Source organism: Sesamum indicum, linkage group LG5 (genome assembly GCF_000512975.1).
Source record: "Sesamum indicum cultivar Zhongzhi No. 13 linkage group LG5, S_indicum_v1.0, whole genome shotgun sequence".
Classification (NCBI taxonomy): domain Eukaryota; kingdom Viridiplantae; phylum Streptophyta; class Magnoliopsida; order Lamiales; family Pedaliaceae; genus Sesamum; species Sesamum indicum.
Window position 1 is genome coordinate 3,193,540 of NC_026149.1, and position 18,098 is coordinate 3,211,637.

General features: G+C 30.7%; 2 protein-coding genes across 4 annotated transcripts; both read right to left on the bottom strand.

The window, feature by feature from the left end:
• Positions 436–3,346, bottom strand: LOC105161842 (thioredoxin-like 2, chloroplastic). 3 transcript variants are annotated; one of them, XM_011079667.2, is made up of 4 exons: positions 2,807–3,346; positions 1,322–1,504; positions 989–1,153; positions 436–815 (listed from the first exon to the last, which is right to left on the bottom strand). In XM_011079667.2, the coding sequence occupies exons 1-4, from the start codon at positions 3,014–3,016 to the stop codon at positions 681–683; spliced, it is 693 nt and encodes a 230-aa protein (XP_011077969.1). In that variant the 5' UTR covers positions 3,017–3,346; the 3' UTR covers positions 436–680. The 3 variants fall into 3 exon arrangements, with proteins under 3 accessions (XP_011077969.1, XP_011077970.1, XP_020549383.1); XM_011079668.2 differs by having other exon boundaries at positions 1,322–1,520; positions 2,807–3,344; XM_020693724.1 differs by having other exon boundaries at positions 1,322–2,060; positions 2,807–2,933.
• Positions 4,877–7,318, bottom strand: LOC105161844 (ectonucleotide pyrophosphatase/phosphodiesterase family member 3-like). The gene has a single exon (XM_011079670.2). It carries the CDS (start codon positions 6,953–6,955, stop codon positions 5,495–5,497), a length of 1,461 nt encoding a protein of 486 aa, XP_011077972.1. The 5' UTR covers positions 6,956–7,318; the 3' UTR covers positions 4,877–5,494.

Here is an 18,098-nt window from a genome sequence, read left to right on the forward strand (position 1 = left end):
TAACGAAAAAATTGAATGAAAATTTATATTTATCATCAATTAATTTATTATTAGTCAAATAATTTTTTTCTGACCAAATTACCCTTATCGAAATTCACACGCTAATGCATATGAAAAAAATATTTTCACCCTTTTAATAGTAGTTCGGTCAGAAAAATTTTGTTTGATTTGCAATAAATCAGCAACATGTCAAATAGGGTACATAAGGATTTTCATTCAACTTTTTAACTAATATTAACCAATTCGATAAATTTTAACTGATAGAGAAATCTATTAGCCCGACGAAAACAAACGTAAGAATTTCTAAATATAATTTTTCAAACTGCATTGAATTTACGTATACTTACCATAAACCTCAAGGGAGAGTGGTGTAATATCCGTAAAATAAAATACAAGATAAGATACTAATTTAAAATCAAAAAATTGGAATGGACGTTTAACACAGGCAACATTCAAGTTACTTGTTGAAATCAATACCATTCAACGAATAACATGTAAAAAGAATAGCTACAAGCCTATACAAAGGATGCAGCAGAGATGATCCCTTCTTCAACCAGAAAAAAACTGCTATTACACAAAGCTAACTGCACGTAGAATGCTACAAGCTACAGTGGATTCCTCAAGAGGAACGGATATGCAACTCTACGTACGACCAATTGCTTGTATATAATTAAGAACAACTATGTTGGAGATGATTCTGCTGCCTTCCTTGGAGGGGAGGGATTGTCGAGGTTTAGATCGCCGACGCCTTTAGGGGGACCAAGGCTGCAGCGATCCGAGTTGTGTAGTTCGATGGCGTCTTTAATTTTCTGAAACTGCCAGAAGTTTTTCGACAATAAGAAGTCAAGTCTTTGAAGAATAACACAAATGTGAAATGCCAAATGTAATCTCAACTTCAAATTCTTGAACCACAGGTGTAATATTGAAAACGTTCAACGGGTGGGAGCTGACTGCAGGAAAAAAGTGAAGGAGAAGGTAAGTTACTTACTTTGGCAAGGGAACAAGAAAAGGACTCCAGCAATCCGTCTGCTCCACGGTAGAAGTGGAAATATGGAAGAACCTTGACGTTCAAGTTCTTGCTCATGGGCTTGTTTTCGTCGAAATTGACTTTCAAGAACAAGATTTCAGGATGTTCCTCTGCTGTTCTGCAAAGCTGATAATGGAGCACACTGTCACTTACATTAATTTGAAACCAGTATCTGATTTTTAAGCATGGCAAAATCAATGTAACCTCTATGGAAAATTACCTTTCAAATGCGTATTCTAGCCCAAGGTAATGATATTACGTAGTAGAATAAACATCGGGGAAAGTAAAGACTACCTTGGGAAATAATGCTCGGCAAGAAGCACACCATGTTCCATAGAACTCGACAATAACTAGCCTATCTTTAGCCTCACTCAAGGCGTTCAAAAATTCTTGTGTGGAGTGAATATCAATCATGTTTGGGCCTGCATTTCTTTCCCACCACTTGGGCTGCTCACTTTCAGTGAAAGTTGCATGTACCTGATACGTATCACCACTAAAATAGACATCATTAACTCGAGGAAAGATGTAACCAGATCTAGCATTTGAGAATTCAGAAACTATAAACTCAATAGGACACTCAAACTCACCTATGTTTTTCAAGAACATGATTATTACCAGATTATAAAGACTTCATAAGACTGAATAGTTCCTCAAATCTCATGACAAGAACACTTACATAGATAGTACATGCCCACACGAATTACTCAAATGACCTTACACACGCTGTTGTAGCATAATCAAATATGATACAGCTGAAAACGACTTGGCATAAACATACCAATTAATAAGAATAATCCAAAGGGAAACTTAGTTCTCCGGTAGTCTAAGAGGATCCAGGAAGCAACACAAAACTGTTGATTCTTGTAATGGAATGCAAAACTTAATTCAGCCTAATAAAACCCACTTAAATGTATAAAGAACATGCTCGAAAACAACCCTCAGCACAACCATAGTCAATGGCTCATTGAGTTCTGAACGATCATGGTAGCAGAGAACTAGTCATACATGATACAACCCATACGAGTCATCTGGACTGAAAGAAAATGAAAGAAAAGGTCACCAGGGTGAATGATCTAAAACACTTCAAGAAAACAGGCAAAGCCAAGTTTAGTTAATTTGTGGCAATCTCGTATCAGAGACATCTTTCATGATTCAGCATCATAAGAAACCTAGATACGACTAGGACCACCCAAGTCCTACCAGAATCCAACTGTAAGTTCCACACCAGATCTAGAGCATTAAAGTGAATAATTAAAGCCATTTCCGCTTAAAAATGACAATTGCACAGACCCCCCTTCTTAATTTTACTGACATAACAATTACCCTCTTCTATTAGTGAAACAGAAAACTCCCCTTTCCAAATACTTGAAGGGAAGGCCTATTGAACCAGAATTATGTTGTGTATGCAAGCAAATACCCTTGCATAGCATTCTACTTTTCAAAGTTTTCATTCTAACCAAATTTTGATGATAATTTCAGCAAATAGAGTGCATTTTTTGTTAAATTACTAATAGAACTTTCTGCCCGATTGTTTAATAATGTAAATTGTGTTTCAGAATTAGATCAAGTAAAAAATGATTTACTACAATCATTTGAAACTTAATACACCTTGTGCACCAATAGTCCAACTTTTTCATACAAACTCAAATTCAAGTTCTGAAGTACATGACAGAAAAACGGCACAAGAATGAAAAGCTTTACAGGAAACACTGGTTATCAAATCAAATCCAGGCCCAGGTCGAATAATCTATTGAAATTCAGGAAAGTTGGAATCTTTACCTTGAAAGACGCCAATTGCTTGTGGCGTTTGAAGGCAATTGAAGAAACAGAATCAGAACCAAAAGAAGAAACAACATCTACCCTCCTAAGCAATTCTACTTGAGTTGGGGGAAAAGCCCGTTGACAAGAATTGACAGACGAAGTGAAAGATATTAACAATGAAGAAGAAAACCTCAGAGAATTACAAGATAATTTGATCACATCAGCCATTTTCACACACACACACAGGTCTTGTGAAGAATTCGTTTGATTTCTTCTTCAACCTCTTCTTGTGCCTGTGTGTTCTACAAATTGAGCTTCTTCAGAAAAGATATTTCCGTTTCATGGGATGGTAGACAGTTTACGTAAATGGAAAACAAACGCAAAAAACCAAAAGACGAGTAGGGAGAATGTCGTTGGTCTCTCAGACAGTCACACACTTAGTGTGTGTAGTGGTAGAGTCGGGATAGACACTGAGAGCAAGCAGAGGAGAGTTGGAATGAAAATGTGTGAACGAAAATCCCGGAAGCGTTGATTCGCTAAATCAAACCAACCAAACCCAATGGAAATTTCAATGAACCCAAAATTCATATGTCAAAATACCAAGAGCAAGAGGTTTGGTGAGTTAATAAACTTTGTAAAATATTACATAAGATGTTTGAGATTTTATAATTACTACGAAATATTTGGTAATTTTTTTGAAAAATGTATAATTATATATATATATTGAAATTTGACGTAAGTATATGTAAATTTTTTATTGTTTGAAAAAATTATATCTAGTATTTTTTAATTGTGGTATATCTTCTGTTAGTTAAAACTTACTAAATTTGTTAATATTAACAAAAAAATTGGTTAAAATTTTATATTTACCTTGATTGATTTATTACTGACTTATTGCAGGTCAAATTAAATTTTCTGACTAAACTACCCTTATAATGATGAAGATGTACCTCTTCACATATATTTACGTGTGAAGATATGTAAGGATAATTTGGTCCTAAAAAATTTATTTGACCTGCAAGAAATTAATAATAAATCACTTGTGGTGAATTGATCAAAATATCTTTTTTAAATTACCAATTATATTTTTATATATAATTAAGTATTTTTGTGAACTAACATGCCCTATGATTAATTTACTGCACACCCTCAAATTTTTTAATATTTCTGCATATGTTTATTGTTACTTTTTGAAAAGTTCAATTTCGATAAAGTATTTATGTTCATTTCTCTATCTAAAGCTGTATAATTATTTCTTGTTTGAAAGAGTTATTTGTAAATTTTGAAATAACTAAAAGTATTTGTAATAATGTCAAATTTAAAAAAGTGACTATAATTTCCTGTTATTTGTTTAATAATTTTTGCTTGTGTTGATAGAATAGAATTAGGATTCTTTTTTATCCAAATATAGTTCAACCGCACACGTACATATATGCCAATGGGATGCAATATTTCAAGACGAACTGGTAAAATCAACGATATGTTGATATAAGTATCGTGAAGTTCTTCTATGTACTATTAATAAAGCACCAAGGGTCAAGGAAATTTTTACGGTGATCGAGTTTGATTAAATTTGAATCAATTATATAATAAGTATAATATATTTGTAGTGTAATTATTGTGCCGTTTAAAAAAAATGACCAAAGAGATTATAATAACAGCCAGAACGAGTATAAAACTATCCCAGACTCGGTTAGTTTCGATCATGCAATGTGACATGAGGAGGGAAGCAAGTATGGTTCAAGTTTCCACCAACACTAGAAATAATCACTTGGGTAAGGAACGTAATCTAAATGGGTGTTTGAGGCTTCAGCTTTTATGATCAAAATAAATTATAAAAATAGTTATAAATTATGCAGGTATAAAAATTGAGAATATTTGAAAATAAAAGTTAAAAGTGAAAAAAAAAAAAGAATTGGAGATTTAAATAAACAATTTACTATTTACAATTCATCAAGAAGCTGCGGAAGTCGGTAGGAAGTATAGCTTTTGGCTTAAATCAACTTAAATTTAAGCAGCTTAACGACGAAAACATAAAATAAAAAAAATTCAGCAGTAAACTGATAAAATGACTAATTTTGGCTGCAACTAACCAATGCATTTCAATCACAAAAACAAGGTTCTCAGTCAGCAATGACTGGAACACATCAGTCACAATAAGGCCTTGGATCTCTTTTCAGTGCTACGCCTTAGTTCCGCAAGGACGAAACTGCCTGAGTATTATTAGATTACAACAAGTGCAGCTTGAATGCAGTCAGATTCAGGCATAAGCTACAATGCTGAGGGCCACAAATGAGATTAGCAACAGCCGAGCATGTAGAAGGAACAACAGAATAATGTTAGACGTGAGAACTGCTAGTGGGATGATGCTCAGTTATCGTTGGCCGTTGGCACTTCACCAGCTCCACTGAAAGGGTGGGTCACAAACTCTGTGATGGTAAGTTGATGTTATACAGGTAGCACATAGAACAGACAACATTTGACAGACGGCAAACTAGTGATAACAATATCCATCTGGTTTCATAAGCTTAACTTGTTAACTGTGTCAAGTCATATTATTAGTTGCATTTACCTCTCTGCAAAACCCCATCCTACCTATCCGAACCTATCAGGCATCAAGGAAATTCATCTTTGCACAATACCATCAGTCAACGCCTGGTTCAGTTCGGAATCTGAAATACCACTTCATTTAAAAGAAAATGAGTTTCAATGTTCGGGCAAAAGAATACTCTCTGGAAATGAATCCGTCCCATTATTTGGAGCTCCATGAATGTTCAAGATGGTTGTCACCAAGTTATATATCTGAACATTCTCAAATGATGGGATTTTCCGGCCCCTAGCAAATCGAGGTCCATGAGCAACAAAAATGGTCCTCATTGAGAAAAATGCATTGTCGTATCCGTGCGCTCCTCCACATTCTTGCCTTTTCGATCTAGTCTGCTCCACTTTAAATCCTTCGTCGACCAATCCTATAATAGGTGGAATTCGATCACTAGCAGAATAATGCAGTCTGCTAAGGAGCTCCTCCTTGAGATAAACACTCAAATACTCACCATTAACCACATTCCCCGACTTTAGCCCCAAATTCATCTTAGCCACAACTTTTTCTGCTGAATAACCAGGTGGTGGACGAATTGCAAGCAATGGGCTGTAGGAGTAAACCCATTCCTTTGGTATCTGAATCCAGTCTGCTAAGTCATCTAAGAATATCAACTTTCGGTCACACGTACTGACCATCCCATGATCACCCACCAAAATGATATTCACATCCTCAAAAATCCCTCTTTCTTCCAAACCACTAATCAACCTCCCGAGCATCTTATCCACTCCAGCAACAGCTTCGGTGATCTGAGGATCATCAGGCCCAACCTTGTGACCCTGATGATCAGGGTCCTCAAAATACAATGTCATAAAGGCAGGAATCTCACTACTAGGCAAATCAAAGTACTTCAAAATGGCATCAACTCTGTCTTCGAAAGGAACCGAACTATTATATAACATACAATATCCCTTAGGACAATTCCAAGAACCCTTTTTCACCTCCGAACCAGGCCAAAAGTACGTCGAAGCATTTAAGCCATTGTTCACCACAGTCTCCCACAGCGGCTCACCGAGCCACCACTTGGGCTGATGACTAGCCATAGTGAACAAATCACCAGTTTCAGGATCGATGAAATAATTATTTACTATTCCATGATAAGCAGGGTACAAACCAGTGACAATGGAATAATGATTCGGAAAAGTCAGCGTTGGAAACACTGGAATCAAGCCCAATTCAGCTTCAGTCCCATTCTTGATCAGTCTATTGATATTCGGGGTATCCGTCTTGAATTGATACCCAAACCTGAATCCATCCAACGAAATCAACAAGACGACAGGACTTTTGAGCTTCTTGAGCGGCCTAGACACCTCACTTGCCGAACTTGAAGCTTTGAAGAACAGAAAGCCGAAAGCAATGGCTGCAGAGAGAGCAACGCAAGTGGAGATAACGAGAGAAAGGAATATAACCGTGGTCGTAGCTGGTTTTGGATGGGAGTCCAAGGAAGAAGAATCTGTGCTTAAGGGCAGAAGAGCAGCATCGGGATGATCATCGTCTTCCTTTGTTGAGATCGGCATCGGCTTGTTATCGTCGTTTGGACTCAAAATGGATACGGAATCAGACACCATTCCAGGATTCAAGATTTAACGATCTGGGTTCGTCAAGAAACACAACAAAATAGAACCCCTTTGAGGATTCTTGCTTCTCGGGACAATTTCAGAAGGCTTTCAAGAAATGAAAATATCCCTGATTTCAGAAACCCAAGTTTTGAAGAATCGGTGAGGTGATGTGAAGTTGTTGCCCTCTCCCTCTCACTCTCATTTGAGAAATGGAATCTGAGGAGAAGGGTAGTTGATATATAGCTATTACAGAAGGTAAGTGATGAATTGGAGTTCAATGGAAGGAATGTTGTTTGTTTGTCGAGAGGAAGAGAGCAAACGTGCTGCTGACAGTTAGTTCAGTTGCTGGGTCTTCTACCTCATCTTTCTTTCCTTTCTCTTTTCCCTTTTCCCTTTGACAACTCATTTTGTATTGGACTTGGGCTTAATTCTTTACTGGGCCGGACTCCCGCGGATTGAAACCCGGACCCGAGCCTGGGGCGGACTTTGAAGCTATTACATAGTTTCGGATCGGGTTGGTGTTTTAAACCCGAATCCAGCCATTTCAATATTTTATATTTGATATATTTCACATATATTTATTAAAAAATATGCGTAGATTTTATTTATATATAAAATAGTTTGTTATTTTAATGAACATATAGGTAATATATATTTTTTAATATTTTTTATACTTGTAGAGCCTAAATATACACATATAAATTTGTATACGAAATATAATCTTTCAATTATATTATCGGTTCTTATTTATAAAGTTATAGTAATATTATTTTCAAAAAAATATTAGCTTTTTTAATATTTTAAATTAAATTTATGGGATTAAACCCATTTAGTCCGAGATCTAAAACAGATGAGACACTGAGTTCAAGAATTCTTGACGGGTTGGATCCTAAATTTCGACGAGCCCAAAGGCTTATAGCCTACTCATTTACATGTCGTCCTGTAAAAAATAAATTTACTTTCTTACTAATTAATCACAATGCGGTTTAGTTCGTATTTTTTTCCGAGTATAGGAATAATATCAATATTGTAGCAATTAAAACATTTAAAATATTAGAAACTGTAACTTTTATTAGTGTTAGATCATCAAATTAATTATCTGCAAGAATAAACTCTATATCATAAATCTAAAGAACAAATTGAAAAAAGATAAATTTGAATTAAAATTATTTCAAACAAACCTCTAATAAATGATGTGCCTTAAATAGCCCAAATGTAGGGTGCACAAAATAAATAAATATATATATAAGTATACTAATCTATATATATTTATATTATATATATATAAAAAAAAAACACTCCACACTCACAAATGATGGTTAATAATATTGTCGCACCAATTTTTTGTAAAGCCAAAAATGCCATTCAACTAATAATATAACTAACTTATTCACATTTTTAAATTCTATATTAAGTAATAAATTAATTTTCTTTTATTTTCTTTTTTTTAAATGTAATATATTTATATTTTACTCTTATATAATATATTTTAAAGAGCGAAATATTATTTATTATATGCATGCAGGAGGCGTGCCACAACAATTAGTCTAAAAAAGAAAGACCCTTTATATTCATAAACGGTTATTGATGATATCACTGCACCAATTTTTTCAGAAGCCTAAAATGCCCCTCAATTGATAAGATAAACAACTTATTGAACTTTTCAAATTTTACATTAACTGACAATTTAGTTTTCTTTTCTTTCTTTATTTCTTTTTTTTAATGTAATGTATTAATGTACATAATTTACTTTTATTTATAATATATTTTAAAGTGTAAAAAATTATTTATTATATGCATGCAAGAACGACTAGTATTTATAAATCACAAGTGCTAATATCCACCACGATAAAACAAAATTAATTCAAAAACTCACGTTTTGACCACAATTAGCCAATGTTTGTTATAATTTTAGCTATAACCAATATAACTGTCATGATTTTTAGCTGTGGCTAATATTTTAATTTTATACGCGGAAACATCAGCTAATAATTGTTGGACAATTTTGAAAAATATATATATTGACTGTAATTTTTTACTCAGACCGTCGTGGAGTGGATCAATCTTACTCTCTTGAACGCACGCCACATGTACTATAAAAGCGGAGAGGGAATAAACCATGCACGTTCAAGAAAGCAATTTAAGTATTTTTAAACTTATAACTTCAAATAAATTAAGTCTATTTTTGGATTCTAAAAAAGAAAAAGTAAAAATTAAAAGCAAGCGGCAGGAGGATCCTCGTAATTGTTTATCAGTAATGATCGAATTGTATGATTCATCATAAATTATTAATTTGTCTTTGACCGAGCGATTATGGAGATCGAGTGTACTCTTAGGTCAAGTTTTAGCCGACCTAAAGAGATAGTGCACGCGGATATTAGACTTTTTTATCTAATTTGTTATTTCTAAAAATATAAGTGTGATTCCTCATCAAATAGTCTTTCAACATACGGAAAATTTTAGTCCGGATTCGGTTCGATCGAAACTGAATCAATCATATGACAAGTGCAATACACTTACCGTATGGTTGGTATACATTTCATAGATAGTGATTAACCACAAAATAAATATACTTCACTTATTCTGTGATTGGTTTGATTCAATCCAACTTAATTTTAGTGAAAATTTTACTTCACGTACAATTTGAACGAGGGTTTATGAATAAGAATTAGTCAGGTGAATATTTAAGAAAAATAAAAAATAACCGCTCGGTAAATGACATACCTCATCGATTACTTAATATTGTATTAATATTATATAAAAAAAGAATCTCCACTGGGGGCTGTTTGGAAGTCAAAATGAAATTACGAATTAAATTGCCACGGGAAGATAATGGAGAAGTAACCATAATCATTATTAGGCTTCTTTGTCAGTTTCACGTGAATCCCTCCATTCATCAACGAACAGCACCTTATCACATGCTTTTCCTGAGCCGAAAAAAGTCTGAATATTTTATTTTTTTTAAAATAATAAATTACATTATAATATAAGACGACATTCAAATTCTATTAGCTACATTAATGATTTTAAAACAAACAAGAAAAATATTAAGGGATCATTATAAGATTCTCTCCTGAAATTTGATATAATTATTTGTACACTTTTTATAATTTAAAAAATTATATCTAATATTTCTAACATTTATTTTTGTCCAATAAATAAATCCACCAGTTAGTCAAAATTCGTGAAATTGCTAATATTAGCAAGTTGAATTGGAATCCACATTTACAACTAATTGACTTATTACTAACTTATTGCAGGTCAAATATTTTTTTTTTAAAATCAAACTACCCTTATAAATCATTACATACTAATGTATGTAAAGAGATACATCTTCACCCCTAATAAGGTTAGTTTGGTAAGAAAAGATTTTGTTTGACTTGCAATAAGTCAATAATAAGTCAATTAATAATATGAATTTTCTTTCAATACTTTTTTGCTAATATCAACAAATTTTATAAATTTTAACTAATGAATAAATCTATTTATGAGATGAAGACAAACGTGAGAAGTACCGAATGTAAGTCTCCAACTACATAGGATATATGTGTAAGAATACAAAATCTCAAGGGAGGACGGTGTTATTATCCTAGCATTAATAATAAACTGCAGACTATTGTATAAATAGATTGATACATATATGCATAAGACTGGAGTTGGATAGATCGGCAATTTCATAACGAACAAAGCAACAATGGTGAAATCTTGTCCCTATGAAAAATAGATTAGATTACGGGTTCGAGTATATTACAAATTACTATGTAAGCAAACCAACACATATACGTGGGACTCGAATTCAATACTTCTGTCTAGTGAAAAGTTTTGGACTACGAGTGGGCGTCGGGTTGGGTCGGGTTTTGGAAATTCTGGTAGTTCAGGTCGAGTCCGAACTTTTGAGTAGCTAAAAACCTGATTTTTGTCGGATATCTGACAGTCGGGTACCCAAAACTTTCTTTTTTCTTTTTTAAAAAAAAAGTATCATTGATTTTGAGTTAATGTTACAAATTAAAATAATATAAAAAAAGAGCAGTTGAAAAATTAACTTAAAACTGTACAAAATAGAAGCTGAAACAACTTCTACAAAAACAAATATTATCAAACAGCCTCTGTTTTGTTACTTTTTGATTTTTTTTTTCAATTTCTTTGAATACACAATTTTAATTTTCATCATTCAATTTTTTTAATATACTTATTTTTAGTGTACAATAAATAAGAAATTTCAATATACAATTAACTAAACAACAAAAGAAAAAAAAAATAATACTAACTTTTTTATTTGGTATTCTAATTCTATCATCTTCTTGTGACATTTTAAAATTTTAGGGTTTGAGAGAAAGAGGAGGTATTTTTGTTGGGTTGTATGTTTTGACTTAGTATTGTTGGCTTGGGAACTTGATGAGATTTTGGAGAAGAAAAACAAGAGAGAAGAGGGAGGAAGAGAGAAGAAGGAGGAGGAGACCAAAACCCTAGGGTTAAACCTAAATAGGTAGACAACAGAAAAAAATACATAATCCTTTTGGGTACCCCAATTTGATCTTTTTAATTCGAGTATTGAGTAACCTGATACCCAAATTTTTAAGAAAAAAATTCAAAAAAGAAACCCAAACTCGATTGGATTGGGTTGGGACCCGAACGCCCACCCCTATTTTGGAGCATCATCAAACCTTATAATTGAGACAAGTTAACTTAGTAAATTTAATTTCTTTAGTTAATGTAATAAATTTATTTACAGCTTAATAGAAAAAGTAATTAATGTATTCAACAACTCGTAAAATGAATTAAGATTAATTAGCTAAATATGGGTTCATGAATCAATTAAGGTGGATGTCCAAACATGACCTTTGCGAGCTCCATGGGCCAAACAATCTTTAGATACAGCGTGCCTGTGTGTGAACATTCTACAATCAGATTTCCCCCTTTTGTTTTTAGTCTGCCAACCTAGATTTTTGGGACAGCACGGACAAAATTGGATCATCATATATTACTTAATTCGAGCTTTTCTAGTTAACAAAAAACATTAAAATTTTTGAGTAATTATATATTTTCAACTTCAAGTCGTCTTATTTTTATTTTTTTTATATAAGAGCGATCAAATATTATTAATTGAAATAAATTAATTATAATTACAATCATTTCTATCGATATCAATATATAATAAAACTATTACAATAATCATATTCTGCTCAACAACGCATACTATTACAGTAGACACCCACTTCTACTATGCAGTAAACAATGTCCCACACACATGACGGGTGTAAAACCCATGACCTCTAAAATCATAAAATCTTAATTTCGCCAGCTGAGTTAGGCTTCATTCGCAACTTCAAGTAATCTTATTGGAAAGGGTTGTATGGGCTTGCAAATAATCACATTACTTGACAAAAGTGTTAATTACATCTTCAATTAAACAAATATTTTATGTCTTTTGTAAATTTTGAAGGGTGCTAGTGTAATATTCTTCATGCATTTGTATAAAATTTCGCCAATGAATAAAGGGTGTACTTGTAATTTTGTAAAGGGTAGAGAGTGTTCGTGGAATTACGTAATCTCGATGGCGGTGGCGGTGTAATTTACTCGATAAATTTCAAGTTCGATTTAATTTGGGGTTATATCACACTCACTGAGGTTGGGTCTAATTATACAAATACTATTGTCGTCTATAGAATCATAAAAACTCCCAATTTAACTCAGGGGTTGTATTTGTAAAATTTTGCCCTTAAATAGGGGGTGTGCATGTGATCACAGCTACAACCTGATGGGGGTGTCTTATAATTTTGCAAAAGGTAAAGGTATTTGGACCTAACTTCCAAGGCACCGATGTAATTTACCCATTCAATTTTGACATATTTAAAAATTACAAGATCTGTAACAAGGGATAAAATTATATTGACACCCTTTAAAAATAGGTCTAATTACATAAAACACCCCCTGCTTTTTATAAAATTATAAATACATTTTAAAGTTGTAATTAAAATTATAAGTACACCCCCCATTAAATGTCGAAACTTTATTCAATTACCTCACAAGTACATCGATACCCCGTTAAGGAGTGTACCTATAATTTATAATTTTTTTAATATATTTATATAATTAAACCTAATATTAAGAAATCTCGATGTAATTTATCCATTATTACTATTAATCAATCGAGTTTGTGTTAAATTTGTCAGCACTGTTGGTATGTATAGAATGGATTGTGAATTCATCCGTTTCAAACTTCTCTTATTTGATTGCGTAAATTATATTGATATCCTTTAATATTAGGCTAATTATATACACATTCATGTATTTTGTGAAATTATAAGTATTCCCCCTAATAGGTTGTTAGTGTAATATACCTTAAAGGATATTTTTGTAAAATTTTATCATCGGATAGATGATTTATTTGTAATTACAATTATAATTTTAATGTATTTATAATTTTTCAAAAGATAAGAAACTTTTGTGCAATTGAACCTAATCTCATGAGGTGTGAATATAATTTACCTTATTTGATAATTGTATTGGGTAAATTACAGCTATCTTTTATGAAATTTGGCATAATCAGAAATGCCCTTTATTTATCTCTTATTTTTTGAAAAATTATAAATATCGTTGTCACACGAAAAATTATTATATAGCCATTAAGACAGTGATACGAGAGTTATGATTTTACCCTTGTTGAATCTTTTTATAAGAAAGGGATACTTGAAATATGTAAAAGAAAAAAAAAAATATACGAGGGTGTGTGAATATAGGGTATATTAGTCCATAAAAATATTTTAAAATTATAATTTATAATCTATTCTTTAGGGTTTATTACAAGCACCTGCCCTAATGTTTAACATAATTATAAATACTTTCTTATTGTTTGAAAAATTACAAATACCTCATTACTTTTAACTTTCGCCTAACAACATGCCAATTCCAGTAGCCTTGATTAAGTTTTCATCCAATTTTTTTAGTAAAAACTTATTAAAATACTCTTTTAGGTTATGAATTATAATTTAATATATATTTAGGATTTTAAAAAATATTTTTATGAACTAATATGCCCTGTGATTATTTACTATACCTCTCTATTAATAAAAAATCAACAAGGCCAAAGTTGTAACTTTTACTTTACTATTTAAGGGCTACATAATTATTTTTCAGTTGGGAGGAGGGTTCTAATTTTTCAATAAAGAAAAAAATATATATAATTATGATAAAAATTTTAGAAAAAAACTATGTAATTATATCTTCCTTTAGTTTCACAAAATAGCTTTCATGTATTTTAAAAATAGACTAAAAATATCTATTGATTTGAAAAATCTTGCACGAAAACCTTAACAGATGGTAGACGTGTGCACACGCCCTTAGCGCGATGTTGCAGTATTTTTTGTATGCTAGGACCTTTTTGCCCCTTTTTTTTTTTTTTAAATTAAAATGCCCCAATGTTGTCTATCTAAGAGATAATGTCCAAAATTCACTTATTTTAATTTTTAAGCTTGTTTTTAGTTTCTTTTTTTTTTGCATTTTTTTCTCTAAAAAATAAATAATTTTATTCTTAAATATATTTACTTAGATATTAAAAAACGAGAAAAGTATGTAATTTTTAAAAATTTTAAAATTAAATTAAAATCACAATGCAAAAATTAATATACTAAAATTCACTTTCGAATTTAAGTATCTATATATAAATATTAATCAATTATATATTATTAATTAATTTAAATTTACTTTTTCAATTTAAATATATTTTAATAAATTATTATTTACTATGCGTAGTATTTTAATTTAAATTACTGTTATATGTATTTAAAATAGAAATTTATACTTTAATTATTTTAAAATTGAAAAAAAATAAACTATTTTCTTAATATATTTTAAAAATTGGGCAACGACGGTCACGGTGACACTTCACTAAAGCGGTCGCCGCTGAAGTATCGACCATATCTACAGCAATCGCCCAGACTAGGGTGGTGATGGCGACGTCGCTGATGAAAATAACTTGTAAATAAAATATGGATATATTTTGTCTCCCACATTGTGAGAATAATAAATCCAAAATAATTTATAACGAATCATATCTCCTTAAGTATCAACATCTTCAATTTAATTACGATAACGAAAGTGTGTATCGTCAATGCCTCAAATCTAATTCATTTGACTTCTTTCTTATCTTTTTTATCCCTAACAGACGCCCCTAAATTTGTGGGCATTTCCCCCTTCTGTGTTGGGCAGCATAGAGGGAGGGGTGGGCAGTCGAGCGTCGGAGGGTTTTCGAGGGGTACGCAGGGGAGGGGGATTAATTTTATTTTTTGTATAATTTTTAAAAATATATAATAAAAAATATAAAATTTGTTAAATCTAGGTCTCTAATCATTTATATAACTAAGATATAACGAATGAGATAAATTGATTAAATCCTACAGCTTTTATACTTTCCAAATAATTTAACAGTGATTAAAATAAAAAATAATATATATGAAGTAAGAGCATAGCAGTTCTTTGACGGAAAATTTAAACGAAGAGGGAAAAATGAGGTACATTAACAAAACAAAATTTGAGAAGGACGTGATATGGTGATAGTTCTGTTCTTGTGATGAAGGTTGCTATGATGGAGAAATTAAATGATTTTGCAATGCTACAAACATAGACATGTTGAATTAATCCCTTGACATGAAATAAATCTATGGTATATTATAAATTATCTTCATCTCATTTTTCTTTAATTTAATTTTCTTCCCTCTTAAATAATTTGGCATATCTCCAATATTAAATGATCATGTACATTTTTTTATTAGCTTCAATTTGTTTTAGTTTTTCTCCTAAACAAGCTTAAAATCGTGAATTTTTAGTCTGATCAAACATATATGTATTTATCTAATTTTAATTTAATTTATTTTATAATTCTATGCTATGTCGATATATTATTCAAATTAATATATTGTTTAATTTATTAAAATATTAATATAATTATGTAATAACCTATTTTATAAGATGGAATTGATTTCTTCCAAGAAATTTAAATAATTGGGAAGATGAGTCAATGGGAATTGAAGATTGTTGTGGACAATAATGGAATTGTATAATATGATATTCCAAGTAAACGCCTTGAGGAGTACCCATTCTTGGCATATCATGATAAATAAATAAGCATAGAATGATAATTGATATATACACATATATATATATACACACTTAGCGATCGTGCCACTCCATATCAATGTGTATATAATAAATAATTTTTCATACTTTGAACATATTATAAATAAATATAAACTATATAAATCAGCACATTACATTTAAAAAAAATAAAAAAGCGATAGAACAAAAGAAAAAAAAAATCAACACAAGGGCATTAAAGACATAATAAAACAAAATTGGTACAATGGTGTCACAAACGATATGTTAAAGGATCGTCGTAGCGTCGTTCTTGCGTGTATATAATAAATAATTTTTTATTTTAAATATATTATAAATAAAAATAAAATATATCAACCAACACATGACATTTAAAAAATAAATATAAAAAAAAAACTCAACAACATTATCCATATAACAAAAACATTGATGTAAGATTACCGTTTATAAATATTTTTTTATATTAATATAGAATATAAATACTAACAGTGCAATAAGTATAGGGACATAAGCTTTGCCGACCTAATTCCCAAAATAGCAAACGTTGAACCTTTCACACAAATACTCATATTTTATTAACACTATATATAAATGGACACTTGTATTAATTATGTGTGCAGAGCATTATGTATTCTGGTATAAAATGTCTTGAAAAATATCAAAAAAATTAATTTTTTTTAAAAAACATATAAGATCAAAAAAATATATCTAATTTTAAGAACTTATAAGTTTTTCAAAAAATATCTATGATCAATATTTGTTGTGTATATATTATACTAATTTACTACTTTAATTTGATTTATATTGTTCAATTAATTATTAATTACTCTTTTTAATTAAGAATATTTTTGGTTCTAGCTGAAAAATTAACATATTGATGCTAATTCAATATGCCTAAAACTTACGATATATTAGGAACAAATAAATATATATCGGATGCATAGGGGTATTTTTATCTAATAATTAAATCAAGAGATAAGTGTTACGTTTACTAATTTAGGGATAAATACGAGAGTTTAGTATACTTAAGAGAAGTAAAATGCATTTAACTTTTATTTAATTGTAACGATGGTCCCTCGTATTTATGTTCAATCACTTTCTATTAGAAAAAATTTGAATGATAAACTAAAGAGTAAAATATAGTTAATAAATTTATTTGAATTAAATTAAATCCTAATAAATGATTGACTGTGACGTACAAATATGATATACCACATTATATTAAAATTTACCTACACTTTTAAATTTTTTTTAATTAATTATCCCTTATATTTATTTTTGTCCATTTTTAATAAATCATCATGTTGTATGATAGCCCCTAATGACATTGAAAGAAGACATGGATTTCAAAAAATTGCCCAGCTTCCAAGGTAAATAGAACCCGGAATCATAAGTTACTTGTTATAAGTTATTTTAGAAGGATATATTTTTCTAATTGTACCCTTTATTAGTGGAATATTTCATCCACTTTGATTTAAATTTTTTGAATCATTAATAGTTAGTAATGTGGCTGCGGTTCAATTGAATCCCGTTGAAAGATATTATCGTATTGGCTTTGTATAAGTCTCATGATAATTTATTTTGAAAAGACGCTTCATCAGAGAGAAGAGATGTTGAGGATTATAAGCTATTTAAACTCCTCTTCTACAATCGATATGGGACGCGTGCGTACATTAGTTAGGATAATAGCAAGATATATTTAAAAGATATCATATTATAAATGTTGAAATTGAGAGATGGGGACTAAAGTGAGAGAAAAATAAAATTGAAGGGCTAACTAAAAATTTCACCTATTTGTTTTGAAAAAATGGTAGAAAAGTATCCTAAAAAAAAAAAATAAAGGAGAAATTACAAGAAGCCAATTTTAATATCTAAAAAGACCTACCAAAACCTTTTTAATTTAAAAATTCATTTTATCAACTTTTTATTCCAAAAAAATATTAATTTTTCCAATTCGCATGATGAGTTTTCCTATTAATCAATATTTAAATTTAAAAAATATTGTGTTCTTCCAATTGTATTCATTTATTCATAGTAAAAT

What these genes read in the sequence shown, in the direction of transcription:
- LOC105161842 (XM_011079667.2), bottom strand. Translation starts at nt 3,016, where the DNA reads ATGGCTGATGTGATCAAATTATCTTGTAATTCTCTGAGGTTTTCTTCT. An exon ending in GCCGAGCATTATTTCCCAAG is followed by an intron (nt 1,154 to 1,321) that starts GTAGTCTTTACT and finishes CTCCATTATCAG; the next exon opens with CTTTGCAGAACAGCAGAGGA. An exon ending in TTTCTTGTTCCCTTGCCAAA is followed by an intron (nt 816 to 988) that starts GTAAGTAACTTA and finishes AACTTCTGGCAG; the next exon opens with TTTCAGAAAATTAAAGACGC.
- LOC105161844 (XM_011079670.2), bottom strand. Translation starts at nt 6,955, where the DNA reads ATGGTGTCTGATTCCGTATCCATTTTGAGTCCAAACGACGATAACAAG.